Below are 27,803 nucleotides of genomic sequence, written 5' to 3' on the forward strand. Positions count from 1 at the left end.
GGCGCTTTTGGTAGCCATCCACAAGTTTCTGGTTGAATTTTTGACCACTCCTCTTGACAAAATTGGTGCAGTTCAGCAAAATGTGTTGGTTTTCTGACATGGACTTGTTTCTTCAGCATTGTCCACACGTTTAAGTCAGGACTTTGGGAAGGCCATTCTAAGCAAGCAACGTAGCAATGCAACTTAACTTTGCTTAACTCCTTACAGTTTTCAGGGCAACATTTATAAAAAGGTGCCTCACACATTTCACTGCGCTCTACAAAGCAGATACTATAACTTTAGGGTGTTAGCCAAGTCATCGCAAAATTTGGTAAATATACCTTTATAGGACGCCAAACACATGTGCGTAAAGTTTAAGTCACATTGGTTGAAAATCTGTATTAAATTAATGATATCACGTCTTTCAAAGCACTTTTAAACTCAGCCCACAGGGGGCGCACAGTGGCTACACAATAAGTTTTGTAAGTACAAATTTTTGTCTCTCAGCATTCACACAACTACGAAGCCAGTTTTTCTCACTTCTCCATGTCATGCTAGTTTAGTAAGTCAACTCCATAAGGAAAGTCTAGCTGCACACAAGCTAAAAGTTTAGGGTCTTCTGTAGACAAAAAAAACACAAAAGTGTTGCGTGCACTCCTACACGATACCTAAAATGCGTGCGACCCACCAGCGACAGGGCATGATGACTCTGCAAGCCACCTGGCATCCTCTGTAGTTGTACGGCCAGGGCCAATGGCCGCGCAGAGGCTCGCATATTCTCTGACAGTGTGTGTAGCTGCGCTGGCATTCGGAGCAGCAGATCCCCTGGTGGTCCAGCATGGAGTCAAAGGTCATGGCGTTCTCTTCACCGGCGCCTCCGCCGCGCTGCAGTTTTTTCAAGCAATATTAATTTTGATGAGCGATCTTTTTGAAAATTCATGCTCATTTGCAATTCAGATCATCTCAAGAAAAAAAAAAAAACACACTCTCCCCTCCTCTCATCCGCCTGAACCCGTGACTGGGGTTCTCTTAGGCAATATGCATTTTTATGAGCTATGGGAGTTTTTCCCCACTTTAAGAATTTTATTGACTTGGAACGGCAGCATTTGCCCGGGCGACCTGTAATTATTGCCACGAAGTAAGAAGTCCGTTTAGTCTGTAAGTACTTCATGTAACTCCTGGATGCTATTAACTCTTTGGAACCAATGTACTATATATATATATATATATATATATATATATATATATATATATATATATATATATATATATACAGTCGTGGTCAAAAGTTTACATACACTTGTGTGGGACATAATGTCATGGGTGTCTTGAGTTTCCAATCATTTCTACAACTCTTATTTTTTTGTGATAGAGTGATTGGAGCACATACTTGTCGGTCACAAAAAACATCCATGAAGTTTGTGTCTTTTATGAATTTATCATGGGTCTACTGAAAATGTGACCAAATCTGGTATGTTCTTTACAAGTGTATGTAAACTTTTGACCACGACTGTATCTCTCTTTGTAGCTGTCGGTCTGCATCCATCCATCCATCCATCCATCCATCCATCCATCCATAAGCTATTGTCCAGTCTTCCATCAATCCAGCCACCGTCCATGTTATTGTTCTTCCATTTACCTATCCATCCATCCAATGTCCGTCCTGCAGACGTAATGTCTGTCCAGCCATTTCTCCTACCAACCTATTGTCTGTCTATTATCCCTCCATTCATGTATTGTTCACACATGCTTCATCCATCCATATGAAAACCTAACATTCGTCCTTGCATCTTCCACCCATCCATTCATCATTGCTGTCCGTTCTATCCACCTAACATCCATCGTCCATTTGTCCGACCAATCTATTGTCCACCATTCATCAATCCATCCTAATGTCAATCCAGTCATTATCATCTCTCTTGCCAATGTATTGTCCCATCATCTGTCCGTCCATCCTACAGACAGATCATCCATGTATCCATCATGATCTAACTATATATTGTCCGTTTGTCAATCTTACTTACTTCCTTATTGTCCTTCGGTCCAATTGCTCCATCATCATTCCTTCCATCCATCCACCAATCTACCTGCCGTGTTTCAAGCTTGTCCATTGGTTTTGCAACAATCCACCGATTTTCTGTGGGTCGTTAGTTGTACCAATCTCATCTTTCCAGCCAGTCCTGTATATTTTTTTCTAGCCATCAATCCGGTTACCTTACTATCATCCATCCACCTATCTACCTCTTAGCTGTCCGTTCTACTGACCTGCATCTTTCCCCCCTTCTTCCATCAATTTACTGTCTGTCCTACCTCCTTGTCGCCTGTCATCCATCCATCTATCTTTCAATCAAATATCCATCTTGGATCCATTGAATCTATTGCCATCTCTCTATGTCTGTGTATCTGGTGTATGTGTTTATTGTCTGCCTGTCCATCCACCCACCATTATCATCTAGTGTGCGTCCATCCTCTTAACGTATCGTCCTGCCATGAATTCTATCTGTGTCCTACATCCATTCATCTGTCCTACTAACCTATTGTCAATACATCTATTTACTGTTTAATCTAAGTACAGTCGTGGTCAAAAGTTGTACACTTGTAAAGAACATAATGTCATGGCTGTCTTGAGTTTCCAATAATTTCCACAACTCTTATTTTTTTGTGATAGAGTGATTGGAGCACATACTTGTTGGTCACAAAAAACATTAATGAAGTTTGGTTCTTTTTGAATGTATTATGGGTCAACTGAAAATGTGACCAAATCTGCTGGGTCAAAAGTATACATACAGCAATGTTAATATTTGGTTACATGTCCCTTGGCAAGTTTCACTGCAATAAGGCGCTTTTGGTAGCCATCCACAAGCTTCTGGCAAGCTTCTGCTTGAATTTTTGACCACTCCTCTTGACAAAATGGGTGCAGTTCAGTGTAATGTGTTGGTTTTCTGACATTTCTTCAGCATTGTCCACACGTTTAAGTCAGGACTTTGGGAAGGCCATTCTAAAACCTTAATTCTAGCCTGATTTAGCCATTTCTTTACCACTTTTGACATGTGTTTGGGGTCATTGTCCTGTTGGAACACCCAACTGCGCTCAAAACCCAACCTCCGGGCTGATGAATTTTGGGTGTCCTGAAGATTTTGGAGGTAATCCTCCTTTTTCATTGTCCCATTTACTCTCTGTAAAGCACCAGTTCCATCGGCAGCAAAACAGGCCCAGAGCATAATACTACCACCACCATGCTTGACAGTAGGTCTGGTGTTCCTGGGATTAAAGGCATCACCTTTTCTCCTCCAAACATATTGCTGGGTATTGTGGCCAAACAGCTCTTTTTTTTTTTCATCTGACATCACATGGACAGTGATAAGACCTTCTGGAGGAAAGTCCTGTGGTCAGATGAAACAAAAAATGAGCTGAAATTTAGCTGAACTGCACCAATTTTGCACCAATTTTGTCAAGAGGAGTGGTCAAAAATTCAACCAGAAGCTTGCCAGAAGCTTGTGGATGGCTACCAAAAGCGCCTTATTGCAGGGAAACTTGCCAAGGAAGATGTAACCAAATATTAACATAGCTGTATGTATACTTTTGACCCAACAGATTTGGTCGCATTTTCAGTAGACCCATAATAAATTCATAAAAGAACCAAACTTCATGAATGTTTTTTGTGACAAATAAGTATGTGCTCCAATCACTCTATCGCAAAAAAAATAAGAGTTGTAGAAATGATTGGAAACTCAAAACAGCCATGACATTATGTTCTTTACAAGTGTATGTAAACTTTTGACCACGACTGTACATATTGTCTTTCTATCAATCCATGCATTCACCCATCATTTATAAGCTTTCCACCCTACCAAAAATTGTTTGTCCATCTATTAATAAATCATCCGTCTAACTATCAATCCAGCTATCAGTCATTTGTCCTATAACCTATGACTTTATCTATTGTCCTATCCATACATTTGTTCATCCATCCTTTAACTGGATTACAGACTCAAAATTCCATGTATTTATTCCCTAAAATTAATTAGCAGTCCATCCTATAAACTGACCATCGTTCTGTCTGTCAGACCAGCTTGTGTCCATCTGTCTTACAAATCACTTGTCAGCCCATCCATCCATTCCATTGTCATCCGTCCAACCGACTCATCGTAATCTTTCCATTTTAACCGTTGGGACACACCATTGAAATGTTCTTGCTACCGCGCATGAAGTAGTCATCAGTAAAAGGGAGAAGTTGTGATGTTGCTTTCAAGGGTTGCTGCAGGCCTTTGATGGCTCATAAAAAATTCACCAGCTTTGAAGGCTTGTTTAGACTTCAACGTATTCTACTCACATGATAGGGATTCTCAGGGTTGAATCCCGAGCCCACATCGGACCGAGGCCCCTCCTCTGCTCCTTCCTCTAACCTGGAGACATCTTCCTTTTCCGCCACCTCCAACACCTCCACCTGGGACTGCCGCTTGGTCCGCCGAGCGTCCCTCCTACTCCGCCGCTTCCTCCTCTCCCCATCTGTCGGTGCAGCCGCAAGAGGCAGAGTATTGGGTCAGTGCGCACAAGACGCCTGTCGTGTCCTCCCGAGTGCAATCCTACGTAGGCTGCAACCTCCTCAGACGTGCTGAATTATTCAATTAGCAGCAGTGATATGAAGCCGCCTTGCATATTTCAACATCATTCTTTTTTAATACAATACACCAGCCTTTGACAGATGTTCACATGTGTTTTCCTCAATTTTGTGACTTTTCACAAGTGTGTCGACATATAGCATTAGCGAGGCAGTCGCAGCAGATATTGCAATAAACAAGTCAAAGTTTTCAATGGAAAACAATCTAGTTAGGCATCACCAACATACATACTGCAGCCTACATACTGCAAAACTGCAAAACAGATAGTAAAAATCATTCATTATTAAATGTAACTTTTTCAACAAACAATTATTGAGCATACAAAGCACCAGTCCTTCATGGTCATATTTATAATAGAGGTGAAATGCAGAAAAATGATATTGACACACATCGCCAATAATATTGTAATACACTATATTGCCAAACGTATTTGGCCAGCCATCAAATGATCAGAATCAGGTGTCCTAATCACTTGGCTCGGCCACAGGTGTATAAAATGAAGCACTTAGTCATGGAGACTGTTTTTACAAACAGTTGTGAAAGAATGGGCCGCTCTCAGGAGCTCAGTGATTTCCAGCGTGGAACTGTCATAGGATGCCACCTGTGCAACAAATCCAGTCGTGAAATTCCCTCGCTCCTAAATATTCCAAAGTCAACTGTCTGCCTTATTATGAGAAAATGGAAGAGTTTGGGAACAACAGTAACTCAGCCACGACGTGGTAGGCCACGTAAACTGACAGAGAGGGGTCAGCGGTTTGCTGAAGCGCATAGTGCAAAGACTTTCTGCACAGTCAGTTGCTACAGAGCTCCAAACTTCATGTGGCCTTCCAATTAGCCCACGTACAGTACGCAGAGAGCTTCATGGAATGGGTTTCCATGGCCGAGCAGCTGCATCTAAGCCATACATCACCAAGTCCAATGCAAAGCGTGGGGTGCAGTGGTGTAAAGCACGTCGCCACTGAACTCTAGAGCAGTGGAGACGCGTTCTCTGGAGTGATGAATCACACTTTTTCATCTGGCAATCTGATGGACGAGTCTGGGTTTGGAGGTTGCCAGGAGAACGGTACATTTCGGACTGCATTGTGCTGAGTGTGAGATTTGGTGGAGGAGGAATTATGGTGTGGAGTTGTTTTTCAGGAGTTGGGCTTGGCCCCTTAGTTCCAGTGAAATTCACTTTGAATGCTCCAGGATACCAAAACATTTTGGACAATTCCATGCTCCCAACCTTGTGGGAACAGTTTGGAGCGGGCCCCTTCCTCTTCCAACATGACTGTGCACCAGTGCACAAAGCAAGGTCCATAAAGACATGGATGACATAGTCTGGTGTGGATGAACTTGACTGGCCTGCACAGAGTCCTGACCTGAACCCGATAGAACACCTTTGGGATGAATTAGAACGGAGACTGAGAGCCAGGCCTTCTCGACCAACATCAGTGTGTGACTTCACCAATGCGCTTTTGGAAGAATGGTGGAAAATTCCTATCAACACACTCCGCAACCTTGTGGACAGCCTTCCCAGAAGAGTTGAAGCTCAACAAGAGGATGGGTCAAATGCAGAGAGTAATTTCACCACACCTAGTGTATGTGTGACTATCAGTGGTACTTTAACTTTAACTTCAAGACACTAATCTGATTTTCTACGTTAATTTGAATTAGCAACACTAAAATTGGCCCTAATGTCTGAATGTGGGTGTGAATGGTTGCCTGTCTGTCTTGGCCCCGTGATGAGGTGGTGACTTGACTTCCACCCGAGCGCAGCTGGGACAGGCTCCATACCCTGGCGACTCCAAAAAGGACAAGCAGCAAAAAATGGATACAGTTGAACACATTACTCTGTATTAAATATAAAATAACAGTGTCCTACTTGGGATCTAGTTGCCCTCAATACGGTGCCGCTGCTAGAATAAACTATGAAAGATATTTGAAATGGACCAAAACTCGCTAATATCAGGTCAGTTAGTCCCAGACTTTGGAAAGCTTTGAATCAATTTATTCTAAGAAAAAGAGGAAGAAGGAAAAAAAAAGACATCAAACCTTTGGGAATGAGAGGTTGGAGCCAGTAAATAGGAAGTTCCCCGCAAAGCGCCAGAATCTTGTGGTTCAAGAAAGCCGTGTCCTTCAGCGGCTGCTCTGAAGAAACCCAGATGAGGAACTCGGCATCAAACCTCACTGGCATGTCTTCATCAGCCTGGCAGGACAAACAGAGAGAAAAAAAAAAACTCCCTGGAAATACGCATTTGGAGCAAAAAAAAAAAAAAAAGGTGGCAGATAAAGCTGTGAAATGGTGACATTTAGTAGAAAGGGTTGCGCGTCTACCAGGTCAGACATCAGTGCCTCTTTGTTGTCGGCTCCCATGTGCGGAAGGATGCCTTTGAGTTGGGATTTTATATAACACTTGTCTCCCCCGAAGAATCGGATCGCAGTTATTCCCTGCGCCAAATCACAGACATGCCATGTTTACACTCACGGCTCTGCGAAAAAACACACACGGAGGCTGAACCTTTTCAAAATAAAGGACAGATTCACTCACACTCTGAAAGTCACGGATCTCCACGGCCTCCTCGTCTCCGCTGCCGGTTTTGAACCTCTCCACGTTGTCGTCGGAATCGATTTCCACGGAGCCTTCCCTCACCTCCCCGTTGATGTTCATGCTGTAATGAGCGCTGTACACCTGTGAGGTAAACGTCTCATTAGTCGAGCGGGGGAAAGCCGTAGAACTGCAGAGTGGGTGAAAAGCAGGCATGTTGACGCTTTTACTTTAATCATGCTGGCTTTGAGTCAAGAAGTCCAGTGGACTCTGTGCTCAGCAGGAACCAAGCCAGGCACCATGGGGGGGGGGGGGGGGGGGGGGTTCCCCGCTCTTCATATTTGCCTCACAGGTGAGCTCATTAAGACACAGGTCAATAGTGAGACACTTCTGATGTGCTGAGCTTCGTTGCATTTGATGTGCTTTGACGTTTCTATGACAAACGTGCTTAAAACTACACAATGATAAGAAGTAGAGATGTCCGGTAATGGCTTTTTTGCCGATATCCGATATTCCGATATTGTCCAACTCTTAATTACAGAGTCTGATATCAACCGATACCTATATATAGAGTCGTGGAATTAACACATTATACAATTATGCCTAATTTTGTTGTGATGCCTCGCTGGATGTATTAAACAATGACTACTGCAACGCACTTCTTGACGGGATCCCCAGCAAGAACATCCAGAAGCTGCAATACATACAGAATAGTGCTGCTAGGATCCTGATGAGAGTGCGGAAATATGACCATATCACACCAACTCTCCAATCCCTTCACTGGCTTCCTGTTCCACTCAGGATTGAATTCAAAGTCTCCCTACTAACCCACCAGTGCCTCCATGGAAATGCCCCCCTCTACCTCAAAGAACTACTCACCCCCAAATCCTCCACACGACACCTCCGCTCCGGACAGACTAACTTCCTCCAACCTCCGAGGACAAAGCTACGAACAATGAGAGACCGGGCTTTCTGCTCCGCCGCTCCCAGTCTGTGGAATGCTCTCCCTGACCACCTGAGGGCACCACAGACTGTGGATGCATTTTAAAAAAGGCTTAAAAAACCTTCTTTTTTAAAAAGCCTCTTTTTTTTTAGATATATGCATACTAGTTTTAGCTATTTGGCTGTTCTAGTTTTTATTTTAAATTATTTTTTATTATCTTTTTATTTACATTTTTTTTAATACACTGTAGCACTTTGAGGTTGTTTACTCAATGTAAAGTGCTTTTTACAAATACAATCTATTATTATTATTATTATTTTTTTTAGATATACTGTATGCATACTAGTTTTAGCTATTTGGCTGTTCTAGTTTTTATTTTAAATTATTTTTTATTATCTTTTTCTTTTTCTTTTTCTTTTTTTTAATACACTGTAGCACTTTGAAGTTGTTTACTCAATGTAAAGTGCTTTTTACAAATACAATCTATTATTATTATTATTATTTTTTTAGATATATGCATACTAGTTTTAGCTATTTGGCTGTTCTAGTTTTTATTTGTAATTATTTTTTATTATCTTTGTATTTTTATTTTTTTTAATACACTGTAGCACTTTGAGGTTGTTTACTCAATGTAAAGTGCTTTTTACAAATACAATCTATTATTATTATTATTATTAATGTAACAATGTTTTCCAAAACAAATCAACTCTAGTTATGGAAAAAAAATGCCAACATGGCACTGCCATATTTCATTATTGAAGTCACAAAGTGCATTCTTTTTTTTAACATGCCTCAAAACAGCAGCTTGGAATTTGGGACATGCTCTCCCTGAGAGAGCATGAGGAGGTTGAGGTGGGCGGGGTTGGGGGTAGCGGGGGGTGTATATTGTAGCGTCCCGGAAGAGTTAGTGCTGCAAGGGTTTCTGGGTATTTGTTCTGTTGTGTTTATGTTGTGTTACGGTGCGGATGTTCTCCCGAAATCTGTTTGTCATTCTTGTTTGGTGTGGGTTCACAGTGTGGCGCATATTTGTAACAGTGTTAAAGTTGCTTGTACGTACACCCTCAGTGTGACCTGTATGGCTGTTGACCAAGTATCACAGCAGTGCTCAAATTAATGATGTAACAAATAATATTTCTATTAAATAGGCTTTACTTTGCATTTTAATTAACGTGGGATTATTTTTTGTATTTAGAAATAATAGTACCAACTTTTTTTTTTTTTTTTTTTTTTTCTCCAACATTTGTGGCACTGGCGTGGCGCCCCCTGATGGACGGCACCCTTAGCATTTGCCTATACGGCAGGGGTGGGCAATTAATTTTTACCGGGGGCCGCATGAGCTACCCGAGCACTGCTGGAGGGCCACATCGACAATATTTCAATTAAATTTTGCTCAATATTATTTTTGATATATACCGTAAGATAAATAATAATAATAATAATAATAATAGTAAAACTTCAACATAGTGTGTGTAACAGCATTCCATGACTAATATATATAAATTAACATTAATAATAAATGACAGTAAAATAAGCACACGTATGACTGAGGAGTCATAGTGTAACTTTGTGTGGTGTTTGAGTTGTCCGACTTTTTGTGTGGCCTTAAACGCACCAGTGGTTTAGTGCTATGCGTGTTGGTGACAGATGACAAGTTGGTTTTGGCCTGGTTTGTACGGCAGAAAATGACTAGTTTTTCGAGATAGAATTGTTTTACTCATGTTTTTGGTGTGGTTATGTCCGAATATAAACAGTTTTGTTCAATAAAGTGATCGATATAATTCCTGTCCTCGAAGCATCTCGATAGACGTTACAATAATTGAACGGTGTTCAATTGAACGGTGTTGACGAACACCATTAGGGCCGCTTGTTGTCACTGTCACTCAAAGTTGCATTGCAAAATTCCATAGAATAAATATGTTTATTTTGTTTATAATTCAGATGGGATTTGATTTGGTGCGCGGCATATACTTGCTGCGCGCAGCGGACGCTTGAGCAGTGCGCAATTGCGCAGGCACGCACCTTAGGTGAGGGGACGTTGCTTTGCAGTTCATGTCTTGTTGAAAACACGGCATTCCTCATCAACTTTTCTCTTTTTGGCGTCTCGGGTGTAAACCGTGCATTACTTGTCGCTGCATGTGCACCTTCACTCGCAGGTTACACACGGACACACGCCCATAAATAATACTTTTCAAAATAAAAGCAGCACAGTTGTATTGCGCGCAGGACATAGATGTTTTTTCAACTTTATTTTGTAATTGCAGTTGTTCACATTCACTCACAATCACGCATACGTCCACACGGAAGTAATACAAATAACGATTTTCAAAACAAAAGCAGCACCGTTGTATTGCACACTCGACATAGATACTTTTAAAAATGTATTTTGTAATTTATAATTGGCCTCACGCGGGCCGGACAGGGACGCACAAAGGGCCGGATGCGGCCCGCGGGCCGCAGAATGCCCAGGTCTGCTATACGGCCTATGCCACGGGCCGGCCCTGACTGTAGGGATGGTATTGGCCTGGTGATGGGCGGTGCCTGGTTTCCTCCAAACATAAAGGCTGACATTCATGCCAAATATTTCAATATTTGTCTCATCGGGCCAGATAATTTTGTTTCTCATGGTCTAATAGTATTTCAGGTGCATTTAGGCAAACTTTTTTCTAAGAAATGGCTTCCGTCTGGCCACTCTACCAGACATGTCTGATTGGTGGATTTCTGCAGAGATCGTTGTCCTTCTGGAAGGTTCTCCTCTCTCCACAGAGGAATGCTGTAGCTCTGACAGACTGACCCAACGGGTTTTTGGTCACCTCCCTGACTAGACTGAGATGAATGCAGCATTGTATAGAGACATCCTGGATGAAAACTGCCCACAGATAGGTGTGCCAAGCGTGTGGCATCATATTAAAAAAAGACTTGAAGCTGTAATTGCTGCCAAAGCTGCATCAAAAAAAGTGTTAAGCAAAGGCTGTGAATACTTATGAACAACCATCCATACAGCCATTTTCTACCGCCTGTCCCTTTCGGGGTCGCGGGGCGTGCTGGAGCCTACATCAGCTGCATGAACATGGATTTTTAAATACATTTGCAAATGAAAAAAATAAAACAATTTCCCACCTTGTCATTATAGGGTATTGTCTGCAGAATTTTGAGGACAAAAACTAAATGATTCCATTTTGGAATAAGGCTGTAACACAGAAACATTGTGGGAAAAGTGAAGCGCTGTGAATACTTTCCGGATGCCCTGTATACTGTCTTGGTTATAGTACAGCCAAACAATGCGCCTAACAAACCGCTAAATGTTATCCGTTTTTGTGGCAAAGTTTTAGTAGTAGTGTCGATTTTACAATTATAACAGAGTATTACTTTTAGTAGAAAATACAACTAAATTATCATGAAAAGAGGCTCAATCCGATAACATGCACAGGGTAAAAGTACAATATTTTGCCACATTTCAGTCGTCTTTTGTGAAAAACTACACTTCTAACTTGTTTATGCATTTATACACTTTTTCCTAAATTTTACAGACAAAAAAATCCAGAAGAATGTGTCCATTTTAAAGCAAAATGTATGACTCAAAATGTATGACTCAAAAAACAAAACAAAAAAATATATACATATATTTTATTTTTTATAGTGGTAAAATTTACTATTTTTATCACCAAATGTTATCAAATGGAGACTTGAACTTACATGCATTTAGTTGAATATTTTACAAAAAGTAATGCACTGTAATGATTGCATAATTTACATATTTTGTGTTTTTTGGTCAGTTAAATTTATGAAAATAAAATAAGTGTATGAATGCATGAATAAATAAATATAATGATTCCCATTTTTAAATATGTTTATTGCGTATACTATTTTTAGTACCACATGTTATCAGATGGAACTCTTTTCTCGCGAGAATTTAGTCAGATTTTCTACAAAAAGTAATGCACAGTAATGATTGAAAAAATGATATATTTAGTTGTTTTTTTTTGGTCAGTTAAATTTACAAAAGTAAAATAAGGAACACACATTAATATATTGATAAACAAGTTTAATTATATAAATTGATGAACAAGTCTAATTATTCACTGAATATTTACAGAATTTTGTTGCAAAATATACTATAATTAGCGCAACGGAAATTTTCACCAGAAGTTTTCGTATATACTGTCTTGGTTATTATACGGCCAAACACCGTGCCTAAAAAAACTCTGAATGGCGTGTCCAAACAAAGAAGCTCACACGGTGACTCACGTTGTGCTTTTTTTCTAGTACAAGAACAAAATAAGCCGTTACTGTAGACGCAAAAACTTATTTCTGTTGGTCTTTCTTGGATGTTTCAAAACATTCCTCTTAAAACAAACTCAGTGTGTACATGTGGATAGTCTCATTTTCTGCTCTTTTTTTTTTTTTTTTTTACTTTATTGCAATAAAGTGAAAATGTACAGAAGTGAGGGAGAGGTGTTAACATTTTAGATCGGGGGCCACATGGAGAAAAATCTACTCCCAAGTGGGCCGGACTGGTGAAATCACGGCACGATAACTTAAAAATAAAGACAACTTCAGATTGTTTTCTTTGTTTAAAAATAGAACAAGCACATTCTGAAAAATGTACAAATCATAATGTTGTTGTTTTTTTTTTACACTTACATGTCGCAGTTAATAGTATTCTATCTTTATGTGTCGTTATTTATACTTTCTGAATAAATTATGTGATAATTGGTGTGAATTTTCAATCTATCAAGATAAAAAAGTACATTTCAAAATCAAATTACAGGATGTTATTTATGTAGTTTGCTAATTTCCCTCGACTGGTGCACTAATATGTGTTTTATTTTATTTTTTTACATATGTAGCATAATCTACAAAGATACAAGAATTGCTATTGCGACATCTAGTGGACACATTTAGAACAACAGTTTCTTTTATTAAAACATTTCTGCTCATTTTTATACTTAGCTAACTCATCCCGCGGGCCGAATAAAACCTATTCACGGGCCCGATCCAGCCCGCGGGCCGTATCTTTGACACCCCTGACTTAGAACATGAGCCAAGGAAATAAGTGTACAAGAGGAAGTAAGTGCATTGTCAGATATAGCACTTAACGAAAAGTTGGATGTTTAATGACAAAAATCAATTAAACAGATTGGACAGAAGAAAAATCAAATACTAAATAGTGTTTAAAATAGTCATAATAGTCCTATGTTTTTTTCTGTTTAAAGAAGAAGAGCAGCAGAAAAAGAGAGAAAATCTGAGTGGGACAAAAAAAAAAAAAAAAGGAATGTTATGTACTTTTTACTTGGCAGAAATTATTTGCCACTTATCCCCTGGCGAGTTCTATGCGCCGTAAGCAGGCAAGGCCCGGGCGTTCTCGAGCACACACCGGCTTTTTAAATGCCACAAAAACAAAAGTAATGACATTTACCAAAAAGAGAAGTTTCAAAATCAGAAGCGCTACCATTTATTGTATAACCACGCACAGCGGTGCAACTGTAGAGCAAATGTCACAGTATTAATACCTCGGTTTTATTTTTCACACTTTCAGTGCCAATTTTCAGTGTCTGGTTAGGATACTGGAAATGAAATTAAATTATTTCGGTCCTATAATCAACCATTTTGTGTGATCAATTTAACAGCACAGATTATTCATATTAACAGTCATACACATACACGCACAACAATAAAAATAATGACTGAAAAAGGAATAGGCTGAAGCCAAGGCTTATATTTGCCTGTCCTATACATTCACTGAAAAGTAGATTGCCTGGAACATCAACGTTAAAAAAAATCAATGGGATGAAAGTAGTGTTGTCCCGATACCAATATTTTGGTAACGGTACCGGTACTAAAATTATTTTGATACTTTTCGGTACTTTTCTAAATAAAGGGGACCACAAAAAAATTGCATTATTGGCTTTATTTTAACAAAAAATCTTAGGGTACATTAAACATATGTTTCTTATTGCAGTTAAGTCCTTAAATAAAATAGTGAACATACAAGACAACTTGTCTTTTAGTAGTGAGTAAACAAACAACGGCTTCAAATTTAGCTGCTGACATATGGAGTAACATATTGTGTCATTTCTCATTCTATTATTTTGTCAACATTATTAGGGACAAGCGGTAGAAAATGAATTATTAATCTACTCGTTCATTTACTGTTAATATCTGCTTACTTTCTCTTTTAGCATGTTCTATCTACACTTCTGTTAAAATGTAATAATCATTTATTCTTCTGTTGTTTGATACTTTACATTAGTTTTGGATGGTACCACAAATTTGGGTATCAATCTGATACCAAGTCGTTACAGGATCATACATTGGTCATATTCAAAGTCCTCATGTGTCCAGGGACATATTTCCTGAGTTTATAAACATAATATATATTTAAAAAAACGAAAGAAGATGGTGTGATGCCAAAAAATATCGACGTAATTATATTAGTATTGACTAGATACGTGCCTGTACTTGGTATCATTACAGTGGATGTCAGGTGTAGATCCACCAATGGCGTTTGTTTACATTTTGATGCCGGTGAGCTACGGTGTGTAGTGAAGCATGTTTAGCTATTCCTCGTCCTGCAGGGATGATACTTGTAAGAAACTTACTTTATTTGTCGCCATAGAGACCAGGATTAGTGATTTAGAAGTCGCTAAGACACTGCAGACTGGGGCTGGACTTTAGCCGCTAGCTAGCTAGCTAGCCATGTCTTAAAGCAACTCTTCCTGAGGGTGTTTCAGTGTTATAACTTCACCTTTATCGTTAGTTTTTCAGCCAAAATGCGTCCGTTCTCCCTTTTCTGTCTACACACTGTGTCTGCTTGTAAGTACTCTGTGATTGTGCGCTGCCGAACATGCTTGTCTGCTCGTAAACCAGCAATGACATGACGTGACTTTGACGCGGGTGAGGGGGGGTGGGGGACCGGTACGTTTCAGAGAAGGTATAGTACCGAAAATGATTCATTAGTATCGCGGTACTATACTAATACCGGTAGATGAAAGTAATCGTTACTATATTTTATAATTTTCCATTATTTCATCTTTCAAGGCTTTCTTAAACCTTAACAAAGAACTACATGTCTTGAACTCATCATTGAGCTTGTTCCACCATTTAACTCCTAAAACTGAAATACATTTGTATTTTATATTCGTTCTTACTTTACATATTTCAAAAATAAATCTCCCACCGTAAATTATAGTTTTCTCCTCTTAATTTAAATAACCTAAGAATACAAGCTGGAAGTCTGTTGTTCTTTACTTGAAACACAATTTCCATAGTTTTTAAAAACACAACATCTGAAAATGTTAACACATTAGAACTTATGAATAATGGATTGGTAGGTTCATAGTAGCACGCTCTGTGTATTATTCTAATTACCCTTTTTTTGAAGTTTAATTATTGGGTCTGTGTTTGTTTCATAAACATTTCCCCAAACTTCAACACGATATGTTAAATAGGGAAAAAGAAAATAATAATATAACATATGTAATAATATAACATATGCAGACATTTCTTATTCAGCCTGTGTCTTACCATTCAGCATGTGTTTTACCATGAATTGATTAACGTGGACCCCGACTTAAACAAGTTGAAAAACTTATTCGGGTGTTACCATTTAGTGGTCAATTGTACGGAATATGTACTGTACTGTGCAATCTACTAATAAAAGTTTCAATCAATCAATCAATCAATCTTACTTTATAAAGAATAGCAATGGATTAGGATATTTTTCCCTTTTATATATTCAATCTGCGGTTTCCAACATAATTTATGATTTAATTTAGTTTCATATACTCATCAATCAATTTCCACTTAAACTCAGGCTTGGTCTTTTTTTTTTTGAGCAAATCCTGCTTTGTCCTTTTTTAAATGAGTAATGCATTTTTGGGTAAAAGGCTTTTTTTTAATTAAAAAAGTACTTTTTTCTTGAAGGGAATTTTATTAAGGATTAATCTCATTAACATTATTTATGTCATGTCTGTGATTATGTTTTGTTTTAGTCATGTTCGGATTTGGTTTTGGACTTTTTGTGCTCTTTTATTTGTCACCATAGCAACCATTAGTTTCACCTGGTTCACATCGTCATGTCACGCACCTGTTCACGGTTAGAGTCACGCACCTGTTTTCACTGATCATGTCACTATATAAGCTTTTCTGTTTCTGTTGTTCGTCCTGGCGACATCACATTCACTCCTGCCACTCTGTTCATGCTCATGATCCATGCTGTTCTTTTTCATGTCCTGTTCTGGTTCCAAGTAAGTTTTCTTTATTCAAGCCTTAGTTTGCAAGTTTGTTTTATGTCCTAGTTCTGCCTTTGTGCAAGTTTTTTGTTTTGTCATAGTCAAGTTTTTACCTCCACTGTGAGCGCCTTTTGTTTGTACTTTTTTTTAGTTTGAATTAAAATGTATTTAAATTCACGTCTCGCACGCGCACGTCCTGACAGTATGTCGCCAGCAAAAAAATTGTCCCGCAAGAAAAGTGGACAGTTTGGATGAGGCTTCGTGGGAGGTGCTGCACGCCATGGAGACCGAGACGCTGCGCTTTTCCCCCAGGGAGCGCAGGGGGATGATGTGGGGGAATGGAGGCAAGCTGGTGCCGATCGGCGCGTCGTTCCCGTCCCGGAAGCGTCGCCAAGGACGAGGAAAGACTTCCGCGAGCCGGCAGGACACGCCGCTCCCACAAGCCCCTCCCCCTCCAGGCGGAAGCAAGCAGCAGCCAGCCCGGCTTCGCCCTGATGACGTCACAGACCAGGATTTTTTTTTCAATACTTTTTGTTTTGATCACTCACCTCCAGCAAAAGACTGTAAAAACATGATAAGACATTATCAGGACATGTTTTTACAAATTAGATCCTGTCAATCACAGTCACCCAGTTTTCATGCCCCGCCCCCCAAGACTCAAACCCCGCCCCCGTCACAAAATGTTTCTTTTTATCCACCCACAAAAGCCCAGGTGGGGGGGAAGGAAAGACATTTTGGACAGTTTAGAGGGGAGGATTTAGCCCCCCTCCTGATCTCCCTCCACCCACCCCAAAAGATGGTTCCAGACCGCGGGGAGCGCGTCTGGGATCCGCTCCTTGAGGGGGGGGCTAGGGCTGGGAAATGTTCAGGTGGGGTGGCATCGCCATGCCAAGCCACAGCCTCCAGCTCGGCCACCACCACCTGTCTTTCGACCTGCCAAGCCACAGCCACCAGCACGGCCCCCACCACCAGTCTTTCGACCTGCCAAGCCACAGCCTCCAGCTAGGCCACCTCCACCTGCTCCACGCCCAGCTCCACGCCAAGCTCCACCACGCCAAGCGCCACCAGTACCTGCTCCACGCCAGGCACCTGTCGCAGCTCCATGCCAAGTTCCGCTACCTGCTCCACGCCACCAAGCGCCACCAGTACCTGCTCCACGCCAGGGACCTGTCGCAGCTCCACGCCAAGTTCCGCTACCTGCTCCACGCCGCCAAGTGCCGCCAGTCGCAGCTTCACGACGCCAAGTGCCGCCAGTCGCAGCTTCACGACGCCAAGTGCCGCCAGTCGCAGCTTCACGACGCCAAGTGCCGCCAGTCGCAGCTTCACGACGCCAAGTGCCGCCAGTCGCAGCTTCACGACGCCAAGTGCCGCCAGTCGCAGCTTCACGACGCCAAGTGCCGCCAGTCGCAGCTCAACGACGCCAAGTGCCGCCAGTCGCAGCTCCACGACGCCAAGTGCCGCCAGTCGCAGCTCCACGACGCCAAGACCCCTCAAGCCAAGACCAAGTCCAAGACCCCTCAAGCCAAGACCAAGTCCAAGACCCCTCAAGCCAAGTCCAAGACCCCTCAAGCCAAGTCCAAGACCCCTCACGCCAAGACCAAGACCCCTCACGCCAAGACCAAGACCCCTCACGCCAAGACCAAGACCCCTCACGCCAAGACCAAGACCCCTCACGCCAAGTCCAAGACCCCTCACGCCAAGTCCAAGACCCCTCACGCCAAGTCCAAGACACACCACGCCAAGTCCAAGACACACCACGCCAAGACACACCACCCAAAGACCAAGACTGCCAAGACCAAGACTGCCAAGACCAACACCAAGACTGCCAAGACCAACACCAAGACTACCAAGACCAACACCAAGACTGCCAAGGCCAACACCAAGACCCACGCTGCCAAGACCAAGACCCACGCTGCCAGGACACGCCACGCCAAGCTTTTCCGCCCGACGCACCACGCCAAGCTTCGTCATCTGCGACTGCCACGTCGACGAAGCGCCTGCCTTCTCGTCGGCCATGGATGTGGCCAGTCCATGGGCGTCCGCCACGCCAGGTACGCCGAACTCCTCGTCGGCCACGGATGTGGCCACTACCTGGTCGGCCGCCACGCCAAGTGCGCCCACCTCCCCGTCGGCCATGGATATGGCCATTCCCGGGTCGCCCACCTCGTCAGGTACAGCGGCGGTCTATGCGTCGCCGCCACCTGATCCTGCCCCGGTGGATTCGGGGACACCTGGTCTGGCGACCCACCGCCATATCCCCCTCCCGCCCTCCCATGACTCTCGATCCTGCCTTGTTTTGTTTGTTTTGGACATCTGGGATCTGTCCATAAGGGGGGGGGGGGGGGCTCTGTCATGTCTGTAATTATGTTTTGTTTTAGTCATGTTCGGATTTGGTTTTGGACTTTTTGTTCACTGTTATTTGTCACCATAGCAACCATTAGTTTCACCTGGTTCACATTGTCATGTCACGCACCTGTTCACGGTTAGAGTCACGCACCTGTTTTCACTGATCATGTCACTATATAAGCTTTTCTGTTTCTGTTGTTCGTCCTGGCGACATCACATTCACTTCTGCCACTCTGTTCACGCTCATGATCCATGCTGTTCTTTTTCATGTCCTGTTCTGGTTCCAAGTAAGTTTTCTTTATTCAAGCCTTAGTTTGCAAGTTTGTTTTATGTCCTAGTTCTGCCTTTGTGCAAGTCTTTTGTTTTGTCATAGTCAAGTTTTTACCTCCACTGTGAGCGCCTTTTGTTTGTACTTTTTTTTAGTTTGAATTAAAATGTATTTAAATTCACGTCTCGCACGCGCCAATTTTCCGTTGCCTTCTGGGAGAACAAACCACGCCAAGGACCGAGTCCTGACAATTTACACTCAGTCTGCCTTTCTTATTTGCTGCCACGCAACAGTTACGACGGTTACTAATTTGATTCCTGAGCTAAGCTTTGCCTTTTTGTTTGCCTTTTTTAAGTGCTAACCTTTTCTTGTTCGCTATTCCGTTAGCTTCCCGTGCTATCGGCACGCTGGTGCTCTTTTGTTTGTATCCCGCATGATTTATGGACAATAAATAATTTCCTTACCTGCACCTTGCCTCCAGAGTCCCGTCTGCATCCTGGGAGAACGATCCACGCAGTAAAATGCAACCCTGCCATGACAACTATGACCATACATGGCAATTCTTGTAAAAAATAAATGTCACTCATATCTTGCTTTTGAGTATATTTGAATGGTATAAAAATAATTTTGATCAGTATTTTTGAAGAAGTAGGACAAACTAGCAGTAAAAATGTATACATTTTAACCAACTATTGGGTCAAGGAGTGCTAAATTGCGCAACCCAACAGTTGGGTTTGGAATAACCCAACATTGTAGTGAGCATAACTCAGCTTTTGTGTTGAATAAATTCTACCCAATAGTTGGGTTATCAATCAACCAACATTAAGTGAGCATAATTCAACTTTTGGGTTACATAATTTAACCCAATAGTTTGGTTGAGAATAACCCAGCATTAAATTATCATAACTCAACTTTTTGGTTAAATACTTCAACGCAAAAGTTGGGTTGAAAAAATTAACCCAAAATGTTGACTTAAATTAACTCAAATAAGGGGTTAGTCCTTTCCTGAACCAGCAGTTTGGTTAAAATTGGGTGATTTTTTTAACCCAACATTTTTTTGTGTGTACCGTAATTTCCGGACTATAAGCCGCACCTGACTATAAGCCGCACCAGCTAAATTCAGGGGAAAATACAGATCGCTCCATATATAAACCGCACCCGACTATAAGCCGCAGGGTTTTGATGTGTAATTAGCGTAGTATACAGGGGTTCCTGCTACCACGGAGGGGATTGTCGGGACAGAGATGACTGTTTGGGAACGCAAAGCGTCCCATTTATTAACAATAAATCTTTCAATCATTCAATCAAACTTTCACATCTTTGACATGGCGAACAGCATTCATGCAGAGTACAAATAATACAACGGTGCAAAGTAATACAAAGTGCTCGCCTGTACGTTATCAAAATAACCAGCCTACCGGTATATGAAAAGTCAGTCTTTAATCATTGTGTCATCGTCTTCCTCCTGCGTACTAAAACCACCGAAATCCTCTTCGTCGGAGAAGAACAGGCCATAAATAAGCCGCACCCTTGTATAAGCCGCAGGGACCAGAACGAGGGGAAAAAGTAGCGGCTTATAGTCCGGAAATTACGGTAGTTTGCTCATTTAAGAGAAATCCTCAGCACGCAATCTTTTCGTTTAACTTTTTAAGTGCAATGACAATAAAGTTCCATTTTAAAAGAACTTTGTCATTGCACTTTGCCTGCGCTATCAAATTTGCACATATTTTAAAACCTTTAGTAGATCAGGCTCATGGTTTGAGAACTCTGGTTTGATTCCCGGTAGGTGTGAATAGTACATGCTGCTCCCTATTTGTGCAGTCAATGCAGGTTCGATTCCCAGCCATTGGACCTCACTAGTGCTAGTCCCAAGTTTGGATGAATAGGAGCGTGTCATCGAAGATGTAACGTTAGCATAAACACTAAGTCAAATAATGATCTCGGTTCTCTTCAAGGTTTTTCATTGCCTCTGTCGCCAAAGTTCTGGCTCAAATGTGGGCGTGAGTTTTTTTTTTTTTGATGCACGAAGAACATGGAAAGCGCCTTGATGCGTAATTGTGTAAATGTGTAAAGAGAATGACTCCTGTGGAGCCCATCAAGATCCAGGGCCGGGAGGTGGCAGTAGTGGCGCAGTACAAGTACCTGGGAGTCCACTTGAACAGCAGACTGGACTGGAGGGACAACAGCAGAGCTGTATACAAGAAGGGCATGAGCAGACTCTTTTTCCTGAGAGAGCTTAGGTCCTTTTATGTGTGCAGCAAGCTGTTGGAGATATTTTATCAGTCTGTTGTGGCCAGTGCCCTGTACTTTGCAGTGGTTTGTTGGGGGAGCAGCACCAGCAAAAGGGACTTAAACCGCATTGACAAACCGACCCGGAAAGCCGGCCAAACTATAGGCACACAGTTGGAGGCGTTTGTGTCAGTGAGGGACAGGAGAGGAGGTCACTGGACAAACTGCTCGTCATCATGGACAATCCTGCCCACCTACTCCACCAGACAATTAAGGGACAGCGGTGCTCATACTCCAACAGGCTCCTTCAGCTTCGTTCCCACAGTGTTCGATTCAAGAACTCCTTCATTCCGCACTCCATCCAGCTGTATAATCACTCGCCATATAGCAATAGATGATATCTGTCGATTACCTGACCGCTTCTATGTTAGCTACCTCTCTTTGTTTGTAATGTCTATTTTCTCTTGACCACATAACTTTCCTCCAGAAGGTCTTATCTTTGTCCATGTGATGTCAGATGAAACACAAACTGAGCTGTTTTTCCACAATTCCCAGCAATATGTTTGGAGAAGAAAAGGTGATGCCTTTAATCCCAGTAACAACATGCCTACCGTCAAGCATGGTGGTGGTAGTATTATGCTCTGGGCCTGTTTTTCTGCCAATGGAACTGGTGCTTTACAGAGAGTAAATGGGACAATGAAAAAGGAGGATTACCTCCAAATTCTTCAGGACAACCTAAAATCATCAGCCCGGAGGTTGGGTCTTGGGAGCAGTTGGGTGTTCCAATAGGACAATGACCCCAAACACACGTCAAAAGTGGTAAAGGAATTGCTAAATCAGGCTAGAATTAAGGTTTTAGAATGGCCTTCCCAAAGTCCTGACTTAAACATGTGGACAATGCTGAAGAAACAAGTCCATGTCAGAAAACCAACAAATTTAGCTGAACTGTACCAGAGGAGTGGTCAAAAACTCAACCATAAGCTTGCCAGAAGCTTGTAGATGGCTACCAAAAGCGCCTTATTGCAGTGAAACTTGCCAAGGGACATGTAACCAAATATTAACATTGCTGTATGTATACTTTTGACCCAGCAGATTTGGTCCCATTTTCAGTAGACCCATAATAAATTCATAAAAAAACAACAACTTCATGAATGTTTTTTGTGACCAACAAGTATGTGCTCCAATTAATGTATCACAAAATAAATAAGAGTTGTATAAATTATTGGAAACTCAAGACAGCCATGACATTATGTTCTTTACAAGTGTATGTAAACTTTTGATCGCGACTGTATATGTTATACTTTATATTGCTACTATGGAACATTTTTAGTCTACTTTATACCTGCATTATCCTTTCCAGCCTTTGTAACTGAGCTACTGTGTGGAGCAATTTCCCTTCCGGATCAATAAAGTTTGTCTAAGTCTAATTGTCGGCATAGAATTTGACGTTGTCTCATGACTTACCCTCTTTAAAGGAATCACACAGTCAACACTTACGTTCCGCTCGCTTTCTTTCCTCAGGAGCAGGGCGGCCATGGAGGCGCAGAGCATCAACACGGCGCCGACAATGAGAACCACGGCTCCGTATCTCAGCATTCGACCGAGCCCTGAGGGGGTTTGGACCTTCCCCGAATGCAAAAGCCCCAATTAGGACACGCTGGTTAACTGTCTCACACCTGTGCTAACGAGGTTAAATATCAATCCCTGACCTATAAAGACTTACCTGCGGTGTGCGATGCTCAAGGCAGCCAGATTGCTGCATTTTGGGTTTTTCTTCCATCATGGCCTTCATGACGCCCTCTCCTCGTCCTCCTCTTTCTAGAACTCTCCGGCTCCTCTCACAGCACAGCCCTGCTTGCGCTCCAAGATTCTTTTTTTGTTTTAACGCGTCGGTGCGAATGACGTGCAGCTGGGATGAATTCTTTTGGTCTTGATGTTACCTGCGGGTGCCCAAAATGAGGTGGCTATTCCCTGGTAAGTGCAAACAAAGAGTGTGCAGCTCGATACAAAGTAGCAAATGTCATCGCTCGGTGCACTGCGAAAGGCGCTGTCTAATAGTTTAATTAACTTTGTGATCCGCGGCACCCGCTTGCAACATCAGCGTGCAATCAACAAAAACACTGATTATTAAATTTCCCTGCAATGAAAGGTAGCTTGGCGGTCACGTGATCTCCTGCCTCAAACACAAAGGAAAAAGGAAGACAGGAAGAAAAAAACAAACAAACAGGGTAACTGAGTCAAATAAGCAGTTCTGCTGTTGCCTGGAAACAGATTGAACCTCATTTTCTGGATAATTGGTATGCTGGAAGGCAATCAGAAAGGTGATGGAGTTATTTGACCTTTAGAGGAAAATATGCAATTGTGAGCGCATTTGATCAACAATGCGGTATTTGCATGCAAATTGGAGGGAGGCGGCACACGGAACTGCAGGAATGACCGTGACGGTCTTCGGCGTGTTGTCACTTGAGGAGAGGAGCTCATTTCGTCGCCTAGATGAGGTTGTTTAGATGCAGCCTGTGTTCTGTACCGTGATTTAGTAGGGTTTTATAATGATTGGAACATGTAAATATTGTAGGGCTCTATGCTGTATTCTGTCAATTTATTATATCAAATGAAAACCAAAAGATAAATAGATTTAAAATTACATATGTTATCTATCTATCTATCTATCTATCTATCTATCTATCTATCTATCTATCTATCTATCTATCTATCTATCTATCTATATAGATATATAGTCAAGGTTAATGTGGTTTATCTGTTATACAGTGCTCAGTACCGGGGTAGAGCGGAATATATGTTAGGTCAGGAAAAAACACAGAACTTATTTAATCCCTACAAGCCTGTTTCGCAGAATGCAAGATGAGGTTGTTTGGATGCAGCCTGTGTTCTGTACCATGATTTAATAGGATTTTACAATGATTGGAAAATGTAAATATTGTAGGGCTTTAGGGTCTATTCTGTCAATTTAACCAAGAGATTAATAGATTTAAAATGAGAAATTTTATCTATCTAGCTATCTATCATATATATATATATATATATATATATATATATATATATATATATATATATATATATATATATATATATATATATATATATATATATATATATATCTCAGGGGATTTAAAATGAGGTTGTTTGGATGCAGCCTGTATTCTGTACCATGATTTAGGGGATTTTAAATCCCCTGAAGATCAGGGAAAACAGGCTTGTAGGGATGAAATAACCTCTGTGTTTTTTCCTGACCTAACACATATATATATATATATATATATAAATATATATATATATATATTTCATCCCTACAAGCCTTTTTCATAGGTTTCAGGGGATTAAACATCCCCTGAAGAGCAGGGGAAGGCTTGTAGGGATGAAATAGCCTCTGTGTTTTTTCCTGACTTAATGTGTCTGTATGTATATATATATATATATATATATATATATATATATATATACATATATATATATATATATATATATATATATATATATAGATATATAGATATATAGATATATATATATATATCTATATATATATATATATATATATATATATATATATATATATATATATATATATATATATATTGTTCCTTTTAAAATAAGATTCCAGATGTTTATTATGATTATTCTTCCTTGTACTTTGTAAACACTTTGAGTTTGAACAGTTTCTTAAAGGGGATTGGTTTAATTCATTCAATTTATTTTCTTAATCCATTGCATAAATTAGCCGTTAGCGTAGAAAAAAAAAATCCATAGATTAGTCGCACCTTTGTATAAACCATATGGTTCAAAGCTTGGGAAAAAAAGTAATGGTAATTAAACAAATTTAATGTGTAAATAAAATTTTAGGCATTTAGGGTTTGTTTTGTCAATTACAGTAATTAATGGCATAATATAATATGTTTTAGATCCAGCGTGTTCTCAGATGGATCCTTTCCCCATTCCCAAAAATGTGTAAGATTATTTAATTTAATAATTGGAAAATTGAATTATTTTACTTATTGGGGGTTTCTTTTGACAGTTCAATTTATTGAAATAAATCGATCAGTAGCTTTGCTGTTTTTACGAGAATTAAGTTGGATTTTTTTCAAAAAGTAATGCACAGTAACACATGTCAAAACACATTTGAGATGTTCACGACTTGTCTGTCATTCAGGAAAACAAATAAAAGGTATTGTTTTAATTAATCTGTTTATTTTTTTACAAGATTTTAGTAGGGTTTTGTAAAATAATTAATGCATTACTTACAGTATGTAATGACTGATGAAATAATTCCTCAAAATGTGTTGATTTTTGAATCATTGAATATAACTTTGTGTAGAAAATCCTTCAACATTCTCGTGCCCACGTTACATTTTGTTACACAATTTCTGTATTTTCTTCTGAATAATTAGTTATTACTCTGTCTATACACTTATCGATTTTATTTTCATACATTTTACAGATGAAAAAACTAGCAAAATGTGTCATTTTTTTGTGTATGTTAGAACATACCGTACCAATTTTGGCACTACGTGCTATCAATGAAGCCTATTCTAACAAGAATTTAGTAGGATTGTCCACAAAAAGTTATTCACTGTAACGATTAGAAAATTGATTTATGAAAATAAAATGAATAAACTCATGAATGCATAGACAAGTCTAATTATTCACTGAAAATTGAACATTCTAGACAACTTCTCTCCTTATTCCTCGTCCTACAGGGATGATACTTGTATGAAACGTACTATATTTGTCGCCGCGAAGGCGAGGATTAGTGATTTAGAAGTGGCTAAAACACTGCCGACTGCAGATGGACGCTAGCTAGCTAGCTTTTTTTTAAAGCACCTCTTGTAGAGCGGTGCTTCACATTTATCGTTTTTTAAGCCAAAATGCGTCCATTCCGCCTCTTAAGCCTTCACTATGTGTCTGCTTGTAAGTACTCTGTACGCGTGCGTTGCCGAACGTGCGCCTCTGGTAGCGCCATGATGTCTGTTAAAAAAAAAAAAAAAAACTACTGGTATTTCTAATGGGCAGTATAGTACCAATTAATTAATTAGTAACTGTACTTTATTAGTACCGGTATACCGTACAACCCTACAAGAATGTGATATAATTTTCTAAAAAAACAAACAAAAAAAAACATATTTTACATTTTATTTTTTAAATTGAATGCTTAAAAAAACAACAACAATAAAGCAATACTTTGGAATTGTAGCAATTTTGTGGCAACATATACAATTTTACAATTGTGATCGTATTCGAAGATGATAATTTTGTTTGACCAGATAATCTTATTTCTTAATGTTCTGTAATTATTAGAAAAACATCACTAGATACATACATTTTCGTACCAAAAATATTTTTAAAAAAAACTTGTCCTCCATATTTGTCGAATATACAAAGCCTGAATCACCATCATTTTAACATAATATTAACATGCTTTATGGCTTCCTACTAATACTAATGTATGTGACATCAACACAAACACTGTTTTTTTCAGTTTATTTGTGCAACATAGTGACCAAAAAAAAAGAAAGAAGAAACGACCTAGCACAAATATTGTTCATATTGATTGTTTTTCACAGCAGAAGAGCCCCTTTAAGTCCTCAATTAAATAACACATGCTCTTGAAAAGTCATAATAAAATTCATCTTTACATTGAAGCCTTATGAAAAATATATTATCGATGTACAAAAATCTTGCATATTACACATGATCTTACAACGGACAAATGACATACCACAAGTCACGACATACAGTAGAGTCATTAACTGTACAGTAAAAAGTCCATCGATTTGTCATCTTTTAAGAGTTTGTGTATTCTGGGATGGAGATCTCGTCCGTTTCTTGTATTCTGGCCGGCGTTGGCGGCCCCACGAGGATGTAATCAAACTCCTGGTGTTGGACTTTTTCGTACACGCTCTGCAGGCCGTTGCCTTTAGGCACGTGGGATGGATAGTAGTGTTCCCTCCTGGTGTCCCGGGGAAGTGATGCCGTCCTGGAGAAGGTGGACAGGTTGGGTCCCGAGGCCATGCTGGTGTTGGGCCTGGTGGCCGAGGGGCTCCAGCATCTGTCAGAGTGTCCCAGCACTTTGCACTCGCTCGTGCACGCCCACAGAGCTGTAAGGGGACAATAACACGTAATTATGGCAGGAATATTTATTTTTTTATTTTTTTGGGGGGGTCCGCTTTTTCAGAAATCGCCCTTCACTATTAGTCCTTTTTTGACATCCTTCAGAGTAGACGTTTAATTTAGTTGTTTTTATTTTGTCGGACTTACAGGAGCGCTCTGCTGTTTTTAAAGACCTTCTGCAAAAATTCAAGTTTTTTTAACTGAACAGTCAAATAGCCCAAATGAAAAAGAAGAGAGGACCTACAACAGAACCTTGAGGAACACCACGAGAACGACTAAATAAATTGAACAAGTTAAAGTACCACCGATAGTCACACACACACGAGGTGCAGATTACCCTCTGCATTTGACCCATGCCCTTGGTCCACCCCCTGGGATGTCAGGGGAGCAGTGAGCAACAGCGGCGGCCGAGCCCGGGAATCATTTTGGTGATTTAACCCTCAACTCCAACCCTTGATGCTGAGTGCCAAGCAGGAAGGCAATGGGTCCCATTTTTTTTATAGTCTTTGGTATGACTCGGCCGGGGTTTAAACTC

At 40.6% G+C, this 27,803-nt stretch overlaps 2 protein-coding genes across 2 annotated transcripts in view; both read right to left on the reverse strand.

The window, feature by feature from the left end:
- Window positions 1–636: 636 nt before the first annotated feature.
- Window positions 637–22,937, reverse strand: cnmd (chondromodulin). The gene is made up of 7 exons (XM_062070658.1): window positions 22,869–22,937; window positions 22,643–22,768; window positions 7,132–7,272; window positions 6,918–7,031; window positions 6,636–6,789; window positions 4,313–4,488; window positions 637–864 (listed from the first exon to the last, which is right to left on the reverse strand). The coding sequence occupies exons 1-7, from the start codon at window positions 22,935–22,937 to the stop codon at window positions 637–639; spliced, it is 1,008 nt and encodes a 335-aa protein (XP_061926642.1).
- Window positions 22,938–26,519: 3,582 nt separating this feature from the next.
- Window positions 26,520–27,803, reverse strand: part of si:ch211-199f5.1 (protocadherin-8) — a 7,867-nt gene continuing 6,583 nt past the window's right edge. The window contains exon 3 of the mRNA XM_062070541.1: window positions 26,520–27,255. Within this exon, the coding sequence (XP_061926525.1) occupies window positions 26,942–27,255 (314 nt within the window). The 3' untranslated portion in view covers window positions 26,520–26,941. The remainder of the gene's footprint in view (window positions 27,256–27,803) is intronic.

Source organism: Entelurus aequoreus, linkage group LG14, assembly GCF_033978785.1.
Source record: "Entelurus aequoreus isolate RoL-2023_Sb linkage group LG14, RoL_Eaeq_v1.1, whole genome shotgun sequence".
In the NCBI taxonomy this organism is placed as follows: Eukaryota; Metazoa; Chordata; class Actinopteri; order Syngnathiformes; family Syngnathidae; genus Entelurus; species Entelurus aequoreus.